The sequence below is a fragment of the Theropithecus gelada genome, chromosome 5, assembly GCF_003255815.1.
Source record: "Theropithecus gelada isolate Dixy chromosome 5, Tgel_1.0, whole genome shotgun sequence".
In the NCBI taxonomy this organism is placed as follows: domain Eukaryota; kingdom Metazoa; phylum Chordata; class Mammalia; order Primates; family Cercopithecidae; genus Theropithecus; species Theropithecus gelada.
Window position 1 is genome coordinate 126,634,385 of NC_037672.1, and position 18,353 is coordinate 126,652,737.

The 18,353-nt window shown below is 36.8% G+C and overlaps 1 protein-coding gene across 2 annotated transcripts; it reads right to left on the reverse strand.

Moving 5' to 3' along the window:
• Positions 1–2,264: 2,264 nt before the first annotated feature.
• LOC112624787 (L-lactate dehydrogenase B chain-like) lies at positions 2,265–3,534 on the reverse strand. 2 transcript variants are annotated; one of them, XM_025385774.1, is made up of 2 exons: positions 3,234–3,478; positions 2,265–3,059 (listed from the first exon to the last, which is right to left on the reverse strand). In XM_025385774.1, the coding sequence occupies exons 1-2, from the start codon at positions 3,476–3,478 to the stop codon at positions 2,474–2,476; spliced, it is 831 nt and encodes a 276-aa protein (XP_025241559.1). In that variant the 3' UTR covers positions 2,265–2,473. The 2 variants fall into 2 exon arrangements, with proteins under 2 accessions (XP_025241559.1, XP_025241558.1); XM_025385773.1 differs by having other exon boundaries at positions 2,265–3,534.
• Between the last annotated feature and the right edge of the window lie 14,819 nt (positions 3,535–18,353).

Here is an 18,353-nt window from a genome sequence, read left to right on the forward strand (position 1 = left end):
ATGGAGACCAAATGTGTGTGAATGTGGATTATACTTCTCATGGCTTTTTCTGATCTAGATTTAATTTAAAGCTAAATCTTCTGTTTTCCATACATATGAATTCATACATTTGAACCTTCATTCATAAATATGAATATCCTAGACGAATCTAGGTTTTGTATGTGGCCTGAGGATTATACAGGGAAGGGAAAGAGGAAGGAACTGTGGAAAAAAATGCTTATGTAATTATGACTAACAACTGGGTGCAGGTACTTGGAAAGGGACTATGCCCATGAAAAGTCCCAAAGCTTAAGCTTTATGAGCTTCATGGTGAATCCATTACTTACTGGAGTTAGAGATCAGCAAGGGAGAGGGGTCAGAAGTCCTCACTGGAATCAATGAGTGGGCACTTTCTTGAAGGGCCGGCACCTCCTCCAGCAACCAGTGAGTGTGGAGGGGCTGAAGAGAGAGTGGGGCATCTTGAGACATCACTAGTAAGCCAAGTTACATGCTTTTGCATAAAATTGAGTATTCCCAATGTATTGTGGTTTGGTTGTGCTGCCCCTACCCCTCAAATATTACTACAGCATTTTATTGTGTGCCAGCAATTGGGTGTCATTTTGTGAGACAGTCCACAAAGGAAGTTTTGAGGAATAAGTGGTTTTAAAAGTGCCATTAATGTTTCTAATGATAGCTGACAGGTAATTAACCTGAATAATATTCTAACCAAGTGACTTGAGCAATTAAGACTGTCCTGTAAAAGTAAATGATGCCTCATTTGATAAGAAAAGTGTAGTTTCCATGCAGTTTATTCCATTAAAATGAGCTGCTCCATTATAAGCAGATTCAGAAGTTCTTTGTTCTTTCTCTTAAACCCCATAGATTCAAACTGTGGTCCTATTTGAAATCTGTCAGCTGAGGTTTTAACCATAACACCAGTCTTATCTTTTCAAAAGGATTGGATCAAAGTAGCTTAGTTTTCATCTGAGTTTAACAGGGAAAATGGCCTGTGGCTGTCACTCTGTAATGAGAACTTTCCCAAGTGGCCAGCACTAAAGAAATACAGTGATGTTTTGACTTTGTGTTTGTTATCATCAGACCTTCCAATCTCTAAATATATATACACGCAAAAAATCATAGCTCTTTAGAGAAGTGATTCAAGAGTAGTATAATTCATTATTTTACCTATGAGAAGAGCTTAATGAGAATGAAATAGGTCTTCAAACTAGGTCAAAATCAAAGATGTGACTCATGTTCTATATCCTTAAGCATTAAACCCTACTGCAAAGAAGCAATGCATCATGAGAATAGATTGCTTATGTTCATAACAGGCTGCCTCACTAGATACTAAAATGGGAAAGGACAAATCAAATTTAAGCATTTGCATAAAATTTGAAGAATGGAATTTTTCTATAAGTTTTAAACTAATATTTCTGCTAATAAACCAAAACTGCAAGCATTCTCATATTTTTAAAATGTTATCAACCAGGGTAAGAGATGTTAGTAGTTTTTAAATTTTTTTTTCTAATGGAAGTATGCCTTTTAATACATAAGGGATGTGAAGATGTTTGTTCCTGTCTTTTTTTCTTTTCAGAAACTTGGAGAAGCTGGGTGTTTATTTTTACTTGGTATATTGTTTTGCCCATATGTCAGTTTGTAAAATACATTAATAAATTGAATTTTGGAAGTATCTTATACTAGTGCAAGCATTGGTTTTATCAATATAATGTGCATGTGCATCTGAGTGAGAAGTGGATCGAAAAATTGAATGAGATTACAATAGCCACTTGAAGGAAGGTCAATTAGTCTTCCTAGATGGGGAAAAACATTTGGGATTTCTTTGAATAATTTTTAAAATAGATTATTTGCATATATATGTGTGTGTGTGTGTATATATTTATGGACATAAATTACTTTTATGTTGATACTTTTACAATTCTTCAAATAACTAAAATATCACATTGTCATATAATGGTGCTAGATGTAGAATTTGTGTTTGGGTCTATAATTTGACATATGTTTTCTCTAAAATTAAAAAGGCAAATACAACCCTGCCAACTTAGTATCTATATTAAATTTTGAGGTTTTTTGGTATAATTAGGATTACTATGTGATTCAGATAAAAACTTATTTATCTGATTAAATTTATTGTATAATAAAGTGTTTTATTATAAATTCAAAAATAGGACACAAAATGTTAAAAAAAGTAAGGGCTTTTATTAAATAAATTACTTCTTTTCTTTACACATCAAATCTTTGAGGCATAGACTATTACTTCCTTTTCTTTTTTTTTTACACTACAATAGTTAATTTTATTTGTTCAAGAGCTCATATTGCAAGCATTAAACCAAGCATAGGCTTTGATTCTATGAGCCCAAATTCACACATTGAAGAAGATCAAAGCAAACCGCGATCCATGTACACAGATGAAAACTAAAGGCTCAGAGTTAATAACAGTGTAGTTTTTAAATTTCTATAGCCTAGAGCCCAGTAGTCACAGGTCTTTTAGGTCCTTCTGGATGTCCCACAGGGTATCTGCACTTTTCTTGAGCTGAGCAACTTCATCATCCTTTAGCTTCTGGTTGATAACGCTGGTTAATCCTCGGGCATTGAGGATACACGGAAGGCTCAGGAAGACTTCATTCTCGATGCCATACATCCCCTTTACCATTGCTGACACGGGATGAATCCTCGATAGATTTTTCAACATGGATTCAATAAGATCAGCCACACTTAATCCAATAGCCCAGTTGGTATATCCTTTTAACTTGATGACTTCATAGGCATTTTCAACCACCATCTTATGCACTTCCTTCCAATTTTCACTATCATTGTCCGTTCCCATTTCTGGATTCAATTCCTGGAGAGAAACACCTGCCACATTCACGCCACTCCATACAGCCACACTTGAGTCGCCATGTTCCCCCAAAATCCATCCATGGCAGCTGCTGGGATGAATGCCAAGTTTTTCAGCCATAAGGTAGCGAAATCTAGCAGAATCCAGATTACATCCACTTCCAATCACGCGGTGTTTGGGTAATCCACTTAGTTTCCAGGTAACATATGTAAGAATGTCCACTGGGTTGGAAACCACAATTATGATGCAATCAGGACTGTACTTGACGATCTGAGGAATAATGAATTTGAAGACATTAATATTTCTCTGCACCAGATTGAGCTGACTCTCCCCTTCTTGCTGACGGACTCCTGCAGTTACCACTACAATCTTGGAATTGGCAGTCACAGAATAATCTTTATCTGCCACAATTTTAGGTGTCTGAAGAAATAAGCTCCCATGCTGCAGATCCATCATTTCTCCCTTAAGCTTATCTTCCAAAACATCCACAAGAGCATGTTCATCAGCCAGAGACTTTCCCAGAATGCTGATAGCACACGCCTTACCAACTTGTCCAACACCCACTACAGTGATCTTATTGTTTGGGACTGTTGCCTCTTCTTCCGCAACTGGTGCAATGAATTTTTCCTTAAGAGTTGCCATTTTGCACAGGAGGGAGAAGGCGCTGGAGACCTCAGTAACAGCAGTGCGGAGAAGACAATGTCTATTACTTCCTTTTCTATATCTATTCCTTCCTTTCCCTTTATAACAGAATCCCGGATTCTAAGTGGACACAAACTCTAAGCTAAAAAATGATTACTTTTCCCATAGTCTCTTAAAGCTTGGTCTAATTAAGTTCTAGTTAATGAGATGCAAACTGTTACATAGTGCTCTGGAAAGTTTTCTTAGAAACGAGGGGTCATGCATCTCTTCTGCCCTTTAAGCAACTAATTGGCATAAGATGTGATGGCTGAAGTTCTAGGAGCAACATTTGTTGATATGACTGAAGACCACATCCCGAAAGTGGCAGAGAAGTGAGCTTGAAGGGGCTAGTTCTCTACTGACTATATGGAATAGCTCTACTAACCTTAAACCATCAACCTCAGGAATTCTTTTATGTAAGGGAGAAATAAACTTCTATTTAGTTTGAATCACTGTTTTATATTATTACTTTTTCTTATGTGGTCCAATTCCATCTCAAATGATACACAACACAATTACTGAAATAATATATTAATATCATATTTAATTGCATGAGGAAATTCAGGTAAATATATTGGACAAAATAAATTAATTTATTAATAAACAAATAAATAAACCAAACCATTGGCAGCATTTTTTATTTTTACTTTCTTCTTTATACTCTTCTGTACTTTTAAATTTTCTAAAATGGATAGGTAACACTGAAAAGAACATATTTCTACCTGAAGTTTGCATACATGGTTGCTCACTGTCTTATAAAAAATATGTTGGCTTGGAAGTGCAGAATATTGATTTGGGAGACTTTTTTTTACATATTGGCAAATCCATGTCTACAATGATTTTTTAAATTTAATTTTCTCTGAAGCCAACAACATAATAAGAGTGCTCATTTTGTTGCTTTATAACATAACACAAAGTAGTCCCTTTAAATTGAATAACTTGACTATATATCAGGAACATGATTTTTAACTTTCATTGAAAATTTGTTTCCTCCCTATAAAAATTATTGGTGAACAAATGATAATCTTAACTAGATTTGTAAAATAAATAGAGGCGTCAGGATGATTCTAAGATTTTTGGCCTAAGCAACTAGACGTATAGAATATGTTCTGATGGGGAAGACCAAGGGAGGGACAGGATCCTCCAAACTAAACTTTGAAGAGGTATCCAAAATTTAGTCCTGGATATGTTAGGTATGAGATTACTGTTAGAAATCTAAGTGGAGATATTGCATGGGGAATTAGATATATGAATCTGGAATTCAAGAAAGAGGCTTGAGCCAAAGATTTAAATCTGGGAGTCATCTTCTTTAGACAATATTTAAAATCATGAGTTGGGTGAGATCATTATCTCAATGAACTTATAAAGAGAAGAGATGAGAAAAAGTGAGGCAAGAGATAAACTAAGTGTTAGGAAGGATAACATGATAAACTACGTCAAATGTTGATGATAGGACAAAGAAATTTGGCAGACATATTTAGCATGTGTACATCAACAGGCACCTTAGCAGGAGTGTTTTGGTAAGGGATAGGGCATAAAGCCTGAAAGAAGTAGGGAAAGTGGAGGAGAGGAAAGTTGGAGAGAATAAATACAGATGATCTTTTCATGGAGTTTTGCTTTAAACAAGAGGTGAGAAATGAGGCAGTAGCTGGCATAGAAAGTGAGGTCAGGATAAAATGTTGCTTCGTTTTGTTCTAATATGTGAAATATGACAACAAATTTTTATGCTGGTAGCAATGATTCAGGAGAAAGAAAAATTAATGATGTAAGAGACAGAAAGGAGTGCTCGCTTCGGCAGCACATATGCTAAAAAAAGAGACAGAAAGGAGAAGGGCTGGGGCTATGTCCGTAGAGGGGATGTAATTAAGCATGCATATGGAGAGTTGGCTGCAGGAAAGAGAACAGAGAGGTCACCGGTAGGAACAGGCAGAAAGGTAAGTTAAAGGGACGCAGATACTGGTAGGTGGGTAGATGTAGGGGTGCAATAGTGGAGGCTCTTCACTGATTACTTCAATGTTACTCAGTGAATTGAGAAGTGAGGTCATTAGCAGAGAGTGAGGGTGGGCATGGAGGTGTTTGAGGTTTGAGGAAACAAGGTCGGGCTGAAATATTAGGTTATTATAGTGGAAACTGAATGGGTCCTGGAAACAGTGTGAATGGCCAGCAGCATTAGGGTCCACTGGGGGTTGTGGTCAGAAATACGAAGTGGAGTCAGTGAGCATGGTGTGTGTTTTTCTCCAGTCACTTTCACTTTCATTTTCAGCTGGGTGTAGGCATGAAGTAGGATAAAAATTGGACCTAACCTGGATTAGCCAAAGGAGTATGAGCAAGAAATGATCCAGAAAATGTGAAAGTGATTGTAGTGGATGTCCATGGAATTTAAGCCGAGCAAGGAGAGAAGGAGGCATATTCAGTGGGTGAGATTTAAAGTCAATAGATTGAAAATCCCAGTTGGATAGAAATATTGTAGGAGTTGGGATATTAAAAGGCATGAATTAGAAAGATGGGAGTGAATGCCTAAGGTATAACTATAGGAATAGCTAAGATAGGATGGAAGACAAGTCCACTGGGAGATTTCAAGGAACTGAGAAAAAGCAAACTTTGAAGCTTGAATTTTGCATGCAATTTTACAAACTTTCTAATTTTGTCTTTTTAAAATTAAGACTTTCTTAATATCACAGCATAGGAGTTACAGAGTTATAGCTGTACAATTATGTAAGCATCTGTTTAGGGACAAGAATAGGATACAGGTATCTGAACTTTGTTTTTCTAGAAATAAAGAGCTAGAAAGTGACACCATTCTAGTTAATTCTGGTGTTGGTATGATATTTTAAAGAGTTTAAACATATGGAATTGTCACTATCAACTATCTGTGATCTTCAAAAATGGCTACTTGATGTAGTTGAACCTAATATGTGTACTTGTATGTACGCAGTTATGTATATGCATCAGTATGGCAAAAATTCTCAAACAAAAGTAACAAAACTCAGTCTGATATTATGTTCGCAGGAATAGGCTTTCTGGAAAAGGTATCTTCTGAGTTTCCCTTTTAAAGGGAAGAAAAATTAAGGCAGAGCAGGTAGGCAAGGAATGGCTTTCATTTTACACTTTTATAGTCTTTCTCCCTGGGCTCATTCTCAACAGACTCATTATCACAAGCTAGATGTTACCGATGTTTTTAACATTTTGGTTATAAAAATAATAACAAGCACAAATTTGTTTTCAAAAGATGAAGACAATATAAAAATGTACACAGGAGAATAGGAAAGTTACTTTTTTCTTTTCTTTCATAAACTTCAACTTTTTTTCCCCAGAGGTAACCTGTACAAAATGCTGTTTATGTATTCTAAAGTCTCCTTTCCATGCATTGGCCTGTATCTACCTATACATATAAATGCATCTCTCCTCCTTTTCTTCATATTATCACAAAAATGGGAAAATAATATGACGTGTTTTTCAATTTGAATTTTTTTATTTAGTGATATATCTTATGGATCTTTTTGCATCAACACATATAGTATGACTGCATTGTACTCAATAGTATTAACATATAACCATTTTTTAAAATGTTGTTCTTTTTTTATGTTCTAGGGTACATGTGCACAATATGCAGGTTTGTTACGTGTGTATACATGTGCCATGTTGGTGTGCTGCACCCATTAACTGGTCATTTACATTAGGTATATCTCCTAATGCTATCCGTTCCCCGTCCCCCGAACTCACAACAGGCCCCAGTGTGTGATGTTCCCCTTCTTGTGTCCAAGCGTTCTCATTGTTCAATTTCCACCTATGAGTGAGAACATACGGTGTTTGGTTTTCTGTTCTTGTGATAGCTTGCTGAGAATGATGGTTTCCAGCTGCATCCATGTCCCTACAAAGGACACAAACTCATCCTTTTTTATGGCTGCATAGTATTCCATGGTGTATATGTGCCACATTTTCTTAATCCAGTCTATCATTGGTGGACATTGGGTTGGTTCCAAGTCTTTGCGATGGTGAGTAGTGCCACAATAAACATATGTGTGCATGTGTCTTTATAGCAGCATGGTTTCTAATCCTTTGGGTATATAGCCAGTAATGGGATGGCTGGGTCAAATGGTATTTGTAGCTCAGAATCCTTGAGGAATCACCACACTGTCTTCCCCGATGGTTGAACCAGGTTACAGTCCCATCAACAGTGTAAAAGTGTTCCTGTTTCTCCACATCCTCTCTAGCACCTGTTGTTTCCTGACTTTTTAATGATTGCCATTCTAACTGGTGTGAGATGGTATCTCATTATGCTTTTGATTTGCATTTCTCTGATGGCGAGTGATGATGAGCATTTTTTCATGTGTCTGTTGGCTGCATAAATGTCTTCTTTTGAGAAGTGTCTGTTCATATCCTTTGCCCACTTTTTGATGGGGTTGTTTTTTTCTTGTAAATTTGTTTGAGTTCTTTGTAGATTCTGGATATTAGCCCTTTGTCAGATAGGTAGATTGCAAACATTTTCTCCCATTCTGTAGGTTTCCTGTTCACTCTGATGGTAGTTTCTTTTGCAGTGCAGAAGCTCTTTAGTTTAATTAGATCCCATTTGTCAATTTTGGCTTTTGTTGCCGTTGCTTTTGGTGTTTTAGACATGAAGTCCTTGCCCATGCCTATGTCCTGAATGGTATTGCCTTGGTTTTCTTCTAGAGTTTTTATGGTTTTAGGTCTAATATTTAAGTCTTTAATCCATCTTGAATTAATTTTTTGTATAAGGTGTAGCTTTCAGTTTCAGCTTTCTACACATGGTTAGCCAGTTTTCCCAGCACCATTTATTAAATAGGGAATCCTTTCCCCATTTCTTGTTTTTGTCAAGTTTGTCAAAGATCAGATGGTTGTAGATGTGTGGTATTATTTCTGAGGCCTCTGTTCTGTTCCATTGGTCTATATCTCTGTAGTACCAGTACCATGCTGTTTTTGTTACTGTAGCCTTGTAGTATAGTTTGAAGTCAAGTAGTGTTATGCCTCCAGCTTTGTTCTTTTGGCTTAGGATTGCCTTGGCAATGCGGGCTCTTCTTTGGTTCCATATGAACTTTAAAGTAGTTTTTTCCAATTCTGTGAAGAAAGTAATTGGTAGCTTAATGGGGATGGCATTGAATCTATAAATTACCTTGGGCAGTATGGCCATTTTCATGATATTGATTCTTCCTGTCCATGAGCATGGAATGTTCTTCCATTTGTTTGTGTCCTCTTTTGTTTCACTGAGCAGTGATTTGTAGTTCTCCTTGGAAAGGTCCTTCACATCCCTTGTAAGTTGGATTCCTAGGTATTTTATTCTGTTTGAAGCTATTGTGAATGGGAGTTCACTCATGATTTGGCTCTCTGTTTGTCTGTTATTGGTGTATAAGAATGCTTATAATTTTTGCACATTGATTTTGTATCCTGAGACTTTGCTGAATCTGGGACACATTTAAAGCAGTGTGTAGAGGGAAATTTATAGCACTAAATGCCCACAAGAGAAAGCAGGAAAGATCTAAAATTGACACCCTAACATCATAATTAAAAGAACTAGAGAATCAAGAGCAAATACATTCTAAAGCTAGCAGAAGGCCAGAAATAACTAAGATCAGAGCAGAACTGAAGGAGATTGAGACACAAAAACTCTTCAAAAAATCAATGAATCCCAGATTGAGACACAAAAACTCTTCAAAAAATCAATGAATTCCAGAGCTGGTTTTTTTTTTTTTTTTTTTTTTTTTTTTTTTTTTTTTTTTAAAGATCAACAAAATTGATAGACTGCTAGCAAGACTAATAAAGAAGAAAAGAGAGAAGAATATACAACTATTTTTAAAACTACCTCTCTAGTTTTGGATGTTAGATTATTAGAAGTAAATGGGGATAATAATAATTCTACATTCACAAGATAGTATAAAAGTTGAATAATACAGCTTATGTGGAACACTTGTGAGAACACCTGGCATATAGTAAGCCTTCTAACCAACATTTGAAAAGTTTAATCTAATTTTTTCTAAATCTGATGGATGAAAATGATGAAAAATTGCTCTTCTATTTGTTTTCCCTAATCAGTAAGTATTTTGAGTATCTCTCCACATGTGTATCTTTTGTTTTGTCCTATGTAGCTTTATATCCTTTACAATTAATCTCTTTTGGTTTGAGGACTTTTATATTCCAATCATAATTTTGGGTTATCAAATGCATCAAAACATTTTATGACTACTCTTCTGTTTTATATTTTTAAAGTAATATATACAGTAAAGACTTTCAGTGTCTTTACTTAACACCCTTTGGTTCAGCTCTGACTTCAGCTGTGGTTGTGGTGGATAGTGTCCCACATCAAGACGTCTTGGGACCTTGTCTAAAGACATGGGGCTTCCTCAGCCAGTATGTAATTATAGCCCAGAAACTAAAAGAGTGATAATGTCTCTAAGGGCAACCCTCAATCAATGGGTGACAGGAGCCAGAAGACAAATGTTCCAGAATCCCTTACTTTCTGTAGGCAATTCAAAGAGGCATTATGTATGCTTCTCAAAGATTCCCAAGTAATTGAGATCCCATTGCTTACAACTGTGGCCTCTGTATGTATTCTTGTATTTACTTTTGCTCTTCCTTATTCTTACCTTTCCAAATAACTTACTCCTGCTTCTTAGGTTCATCTCTTATATAAATTTTCTATCCCCAACTCTCAGGCTCTGCTTTTAAAGGAGTCCAAATTAAGACAATTGACACTGGAGTTGGCCCTGGTAAACAAACTGTGAAGATGGGATAGTGGAGTGGGATCATTAATTCATTCATTAGTCAGCAATAATTACCACATTGCATTTGATAAGTGGGTTAATACTATAGGTTGGTGATGGTGGAATGGTGCTCTTGATAAGTGGAGTGGTGATGGATGTAATTTCACAAACTCTTACTTGTAGCTTATTGGGATGAGTTATAAGCTAATGTTGAAGAATTAGGTTATGCCTTACCACTAGCAATTGAATGAGATAGAAGCAATGACAGTTATGAGACTGTGGATTGGCTGACTTTTGTTAACTGCTTTAGAATTCTGAGGGGATAAAAGAGAATGGTAAATTCCTCTCTTTAAGCAGACCCCGATCTTCTGTAGCCAGAAGGAAGCCTGGATGGAGTCTAATTCTAAGGTGGCAACACTGCAAAGGAGACTATGTGTCAGTCTCAGTGGGACAATTACATTAAAGTCAGAAAACAGAGAGGAGAATATTCAGAATCTGATGTTGGATAAATGTGCCTGAGAACTTTTAACTCCCAAATAGTACCAGGTTGTACATCCAATCTTTTATTCTGCTTCTCCCTCATTGTAGAGAAGGGAAGCATGCCCTTACCTTACCATACAAAGATATCATCTAAGGCAGATGTCCCATAGTTAATAGTCTCAAGATTCCATCTTTGTGTTCTCTCGCTGTGTTCAGCCAAGAACTAAAGTCATGGTAGAGTCAAGCCTGAGAGGAAAATTCTCCTGGATGTTCCCAACTCTTGGATGAAATAGTTATTTTATTGACAGTTGCAGGATTTGACTAATATTCATATGCAGGAAACAGCAGAGCATGTACAGAAGTGGATCTTGAAAGTGTTGAACTAAGTAGGGTGGTGTTCAGAATGTAAGGCTGGAGAAGGGAGAGTTTATTGGCATAGGAATGCTTTCCTTTGCCCGGAAAATTGAAATCCATCTTGTATGCTTCCAACATGGCTACTTGAAGCTTGGGCTTGATGATGGCCTTTAGTGAATGAGTTGGAGATGCAGTAACTGACTTGTGTGTGTATTAAGGATGGCGTTAGAGGAAAGAATATTAGAATGGATTTATTATATGAGGACACAAAACCACTTTACTGTGAAAGTCCACAGGACACTTCCTCTGTAAAGCAATAAATAATGGACCTGTGAGGGACACACTAATATTGGTGAGAAGCTCAGTGGTTGCTGTGCTCTGAAGACCAGTGTTGACAGTAGAGTAGATTGTCATGGAAATGGGTTAGCAATGATAGGTTCATGGAAGGTCAGAGTCCAGGAAAAGATTCTTAGGCGTTAGAGGTGAATGAGATGGAATTAGCATAATGAGCTTCAGGGTTAGAGTGACAAACAGGTTGCCTTCACCTACAGGGATCTCTGGCAATGACTGTTAGACCAAGGTATTTATAGGGTGAGAATGATGGCATTTCTTGACTTGTATAACCAAAATATTATACTAAAATAACATAAACTGGAAGGAAGACATCTATTTGTTAATGACACAATGAAAAATTCAGTCTCTCATTCTGTTTCAAAAATAGAACCACTCAGAAGCAATCAATTGAAGGAAAGATCAAATTCCCTTGAGGAGGATTTTGTAACAACATTACAAGAGTACACATAAATATTTCCTAGTATTTTTCCAGTGAGGCCTGTACCAATTAACAAGCTTAAGTGTATATACCAGGAAAAGCGGGAGTGCTTGGTCTTTTGATGGATTTGGGATACAAAGCTTCGTTGACACAGGTACTAAGAGATCCAAAAACCTATCTTGTCTTTCACTCCTTCCTTAGAAGTAATAATTAGACTTACTGATAGTAAATCCAAATGAGTTTACAAGCCATACTGTCCACAGTCTCCAGATGGAATTCAAGGGGTTGACCTTTTCTTCAAACTTAAAAGGTTCAAGAGTAGTGGTCTCAATATATTCCTGTTCAAATCACCTATATGGTTTATAAAGAAAAAAACAGATGGATCATAGCATATGTGGGTAAACTACTGTAATGTTAACCAAATTGTATTAGCAATTGCTGCTGCTATACCAGATGTGGTATTTTTATTGAATCAAGAAATACAGCTTCTGGTACTTGATATGTTATTATTGACCTGGTAAATGTGTTTCTTTCCATCTGTATTGGTGAACAAAAACAGTTGTTTTTACAGGAAAGAAAAGAGCCCACTTTCACTTTCTTTTCTCAAAGATCTATTATATCTATGGCATCTGCCACAATATAGTCTTCAGGGTCTTTCATAATTTTGACATTCTACATCCTAATCAGACCTGATGGAAATAAATTGGTCAATAACCTGGATGCTCTTCTAAAACGTATGTGTAAGAGAGGATGGGCAATGAATCTTATAAAAATTCAGAGACTTGCCAAATTGGTGACACGTGGGGGAATAATTTGGGGTCTTACTGGAACATCCTCTCAAGGTAAAGAACAAATCGTTGCACCTTGCAGCCGTCAACTCTTAGAAAAATGCACAGTGTTTGGTTTAGTGTACTGGAATTGTTTGGATTTTAGAGGCAGTGCATACCATACTTCTAGCTAATGGCTATTTAATTATTTGAAAGATTGCTAATTTTGAGTGAGGTCCAATGACAAAGAGGATTCTTTATCAGATCTAAGCCATATGTAAACTATCCTGCTACTGGAGGGCCCAGCAGATCCAATGGTGCTACATGTAGAAAGCCCCAGTAGTAAGCTGAATGCCTTACCATGATACATCAAGCAGCCATGAGGTCAGAACTGCCCACTAGAAGAAAGGTCTGTCACCTTATCTACCAAGTCATTATGCCTTTCAGATACATCAGTGACTCACTGCAAGATGAAAATCGTATATTAGCAATTGGGCCAAAACTGCTTCAAAGAACAGGTATATCACTGTTTCACTGATGCCTCCTCAATCCTTATGGAGCATTCCCTTCAAGAAACTGAGGGCATGGGGGATAAATTGGGCCTAGTTCATATGTACACTGGCTCAATATGCTAATGTGAGCCAGATATGGAATATTGATGTTACTGCCTCTCTAAAAGATACTGACTAATGAGAGGAGATCACTTCGTCAGGCAAGACTATGAACAGTATACCTAGTTTTCCCTTTCATGTGGATGGAAAAATGGCCTGAAGTAAGACTACATATGATTTCCTGTGCAGCTGTGCATGGCTTGGCTTATTTGTCAAGAACAGGGGTTGGCAAGCTATGTCTTGCAAGCCATATGTGGACTATTACATACTTTTATATGGCCTGTGAGTTTAAAATGATTTTTACATTTTAAAATATGGGAACATTATTTCAACAGAATAATATTTCAAATTATATATAAATCATAAGAACTTCAAATTTCAGTACTCATAAATACAGACTTGCTAAAATGTAGCCATGCTTATTTACATACTCTTTATGAATGTTTTGTGCTACAAAAACAGAGTTGAATCATTACAAGAGAGACTGCATGGAACAGAAAACCTGAAATATGTACCACAGGTATTTTTACAAAACAAGTTTATGGATTTTTGGACAAGGGCTTGGGAGGAGAAAGACTGGAATATTATAGGTAAGAAGGACTTTAAAAGAGCCATATGGATGGACATTTTGGAATAATAGCAGACGTTCATGTCCCACATCACTGCCCAATAAAAAGCGTCACTGCAGAGGAGGCATTCACAACCAGTAGACAGGATGAATCATCTGACAGAGGTCATTCAGCCTCTGTCCTCAAACTGCTGCTAGCTCTAAAGGCCTATGATATCATGTATCATAGATGAAGATTCTTCATGTGTCCAGTAGCATGGGCCTTCTTTTTCCAAGGATGATACAGCTGTATGCCTGCCTTATCAGCAGCAGAGTCCAACTCTGGGTTCTTGATACAGTACATTGTTGAGCAAATCAGCTATCTACTTAGTGTCAGATGATTATAGAGAACTTTATTTAACATGGTGGGGGGCAGCGATTCATTCTTACTAAAATTAACACCCACTCCAGATATGAATTTGCCTGTTCTACCTACAATAGAGCGCCAATCTCAGGTAAGATCATTACCTGAAAGTTTAGAGAATGTCAGATTTACTGATGTGGGATCCATCAAAACAGATCCTTAGACATGACAATAGGATTTACTCATCAAGCTGCCAATGTGATAGAACTTTGAAATAGCCTTATTTAAATCACAGGTATGGCTGCTTGGGGATACAAAGGTCTTACAAAGCCTTACTGCTGTTCTTCAGGAGGCATTATATAGTTGATCAGACTTCTACTGTATGAGGCTATATCTTCAACAGTCAAAGTACGTAGATTTAAGGAGCAAGGGGAGGAAGTAAGATTAATCCTTCCCATTGTAACTTCAAGGGCGCACTCTAGGAATTAGTCCTCTTTGTTCACACAACTGTAGGCTCTGTGAATTCGAGCTTCTGCTTCCCAAGCCTGTATTAGGGATATGATAAGGATTTGACATAATTCCCTTTGTCAGGGCCTGGAGGAACCCTAGGGTATAAGCCTAAGAATTCTAGAATTCATGGTAAAGGAAGAGAAAATGATGACTTTGTACTCAGTGTAACTCTGGTTACTGTAGCTTTTTACACTAAACTGTTTGAATCAGCCTTTTTTTTTTTTTTTTTTTTTAAGACAGGGTCTCTCTCTGTCACCCAGGCTGGAGTGCTGTGGTGCGACTTCGGCTCACTGCAAGCTCCAGCCACCACGCCTGGGTAATTTTTTGTATTTTTTTTATTTTTTATTTTTTTGGTAGAGATGGGGTTTCACCGTGTTGGCCAGGATGGTCTCGATCTTCTGACCTCATGATCCGCCCGCCTCGACCTCCCAAAGTGCTGGGATTACAGGCGTGAGCCACCACACATGGCCTGAATCAGCCTCTTTTAAAAGACTGTGGCTGGTCACCAATTTGACAATTTAGTGACAGAGTGGTTTTAATGTAAGACATTAGTGGAGAAGAGTGGTGCAAAAGGTGGACTGTAGTCAATGCTTCATTGTGTGGAGTCACCGTCCCATTGGACCACGTTCAATTTCAGCCACTGAGTGCCAAGACCTCTGTGCAAGCTCAGACGTACATTGACATAGTATCACCTTCAGTACAAGCCGTGCTTTTCTCTGCCCTCTTCTGAAGTCCTGAGAACTCACTCAGTCATTGTGCAAGTGAAGCCCAGAAATGTGGAGAACTTAGAACTCCAAGGGTGACCCTCAACCGAGGTGGGGCAGGAAACAGGACATAAATGCCCTGTTTCCTCTTTTCATGAGAAATTCAGGGAAGCAATTGAGATATCCCATTGTCTACAACATCAGACTCAAAAAATTCAATAGCCTTATATTTATTTTCCTCATTTCCTTTCTCCCTCTTCCTCATCCCTGTTCTCCGTGATCACTTCCAAAATAAATTACTTGTACCAAAATCCAGTGTAAGTTACATGTGCATGAGAGTTATCTCAGGCTTTCCTTCCAAGTAATTCGAACTGAGACAGTTTCATTTGAAACACTGAAGTTACAGATTTTTTGTGTGCTTAGAGCTATTATTCTTTCCCTTCATGGTTTCTGTGTGTTATTTTTGCTTATACAGGCCTAACTTACTTTATGAAAATATTTGCCTATATATCCTTTTAATGTTTTTATAGTTTATTGTCTGACCATTGCTCATTTACTTTTGTGGACTTTATGAGGTATGAATTTAGCTTTATTTGTTAATAAATGCAGAGTCAACTATCTATCAACATTTTTTTTTAACACAGTTCCTTCCTCTTACGAACTGAGTTTGAATGTCACTTGTATCACACAGACAATTTCCACTTAAAGTTTTTTATGACTTATTGGTCTATATTTATATTACTGTGTTTACATCACAGTACTTTAGTTACAGGAAATATTGATATCTGAGAGGGCAAGTTCTGCCTTCAGTTTTTTATTTATCTATTTTTTCACAATTGCTTTGACTATTTTTGTACACATTTTGTTCAATAAAACTTGAAAATCAGCTTTTCAAATTTTATTCAAAAATCCCTTTGGGGTCTTTGATTGAGAGACTGTTGAATGTATAGATTGATTTGTGGATACATAACATCTTTTTTAAACTTTCCTATTTGGGAATTAATCTATTGAGGGTTTCTTTTTGACCCCTAGTAAAGTTTACTCACTTATTTTCTCACTTTGCCTACTTAAATTTCTTATAAAATTTTATATACATATTATACAAATTCATATAAATCTTATATATCTTATAAGACTCTTACAAGAAATATAAGTAGGTAAAGTAAGAAAATAAGTGAGTAAAAAAACTTATTAAACTCTTTATTAAATAATAAGACATAAAATATTTCTATAGATTTATGAAATAGATAAGATTTATATCTTTACAAGATATATAAGATTTATGTCACAAGAAATATAAGAAAGATATATAAGAAAGGTATATTATAAGATTTATATCTCGCAAGGTATATTAAAAGATATATCTTATAAGATATCTATTCTTGTGTATTTTATGTTTTTGTTTTTATAGTTTATTGTTTGTGAATGGGATCTTTTGTTACAGTCCCTGCTTGTTGGGAGTGTGTAGGAAGTGTGTTACATAAAAGAACTATTGGTTTCATAAGTTAATATTGCATTCAGGCCAACTTAGGAAACTCTCTTTGTTTTATTGTATTTTTTTGTTCGTAGAGTTAGACTTTTTAGGAATATAATTATGTCATCTGTAAACAATGAAAATTACTTTTTTTTTTTCTTTCTTTCTTTTTTTACACATGGAGGAGTGTAGACAATGTGCTTAACTGGTCATCTTTCTCATTAAGTTTTTTAAACATTTTCATATATGGACCAAGCAAATTTTGAGTCCAGATGGAGATAACCCTTGTGTTCAGAAAGACTGAAAACCGTGGCTAATGTATAGGCATAAAAATCTCAAATCAGAAAATCAAATCGAGGAAGAGCCAGGAGTCAGAAAGTCAGAATCAGGTCCCATGATACTTATCAAGAACCAGCTAAGGTCAACATCAAGGAACAGAAAATTTAAGCTAAGATTCAGGAATGCTGAAGACACTCTTTTTCTATGAAAAGAGTTTTCAGTTTGAAAGGTGGATGTAAGATGGTCAGAGATTGAATGTGTCAGTTGGAAACTGAGGTATGCGAGAATCATGACAACGGAACCTTACAAGGGAAAGGAGGGCAAAAGTCCGACTGTAGATTCCAGACTACTCCTTACTTTTATGGGATTTTTTGCTAATTAAATTCAATTTTTATTTTATGTTCCGGGATACACGTGCAGGACGTACAGGTTTGTTGCATAGGTAAACATGTGCCATGGTGGTTTGCTGCACCTATCAACTCGTCACTTAGGTATTAAGCCCCACATGCATTAGCTATTTATCCTGATGCTCTCCCTCCCCTTGCTACACCCTCCCCTCACTTCAACAGGCCCCAGTGTGTGTTGTTTCCCTCCCTTTGCCCATGTGTTCTCATTGTTCAACTCCCACTTATAAGTGAGAACATGTGGTGTTTGGTTTTCTGTTCCTGCTTTAGTTTGTTGAAGATAGTGGCTTCCAGCTCCATCTATGTCTTTGCAAGTCATTCTATGGGCTATAAGAAAATTGTGTATGAAAGTTTTTGTTTTAACCTTTCCCCACTGCGAAGAGTTTGCACAGAAAGCCTACCTAGCATTGCTGTTGAAGGGCTACGACTTGAATATATAACTGGCTATTGATAATAAGTAAAGTAGAAACTCTCTAAATTAACTTCTTATCACTGCAAATTATCATTTTGACTAAAAATATTGAATAATTCTTAATTGCACTCATACAAAGATATGGATTCTTTTTGAGAAGTGGAGTAATATAACTATTAATGGACTTCCCTATTTCTCTAATATCAGGTGATGTCTATCAGCTCTCAGATCTAAATGTAACTTAAGAGCCTATGGGGGGGGGCGGAGCAAGATGGCCGAATAGGAACAGCTCCAGTCTCTAACTCCCAGCACGAGCGACACAGAAGACCGGTGATTTCTGCATTTTCAACTGAGGTACTGGGTTCATCTCACTGGGGAGTGCCGGACGATCGGTGCTGGTCAGCTGCTGCAGCCCGACCAGCGAGAGCTGAAGCAGGGCGAG

Coding starts and splice junctions, on each gene's coding strand:
- LOC112624787 (XM_025385773.1), bottom strand. CDS start 3,478: ATGGCAACTCTTAAGGAAAAATTCATTGCACCAGTTGCGGAAGAAGAG.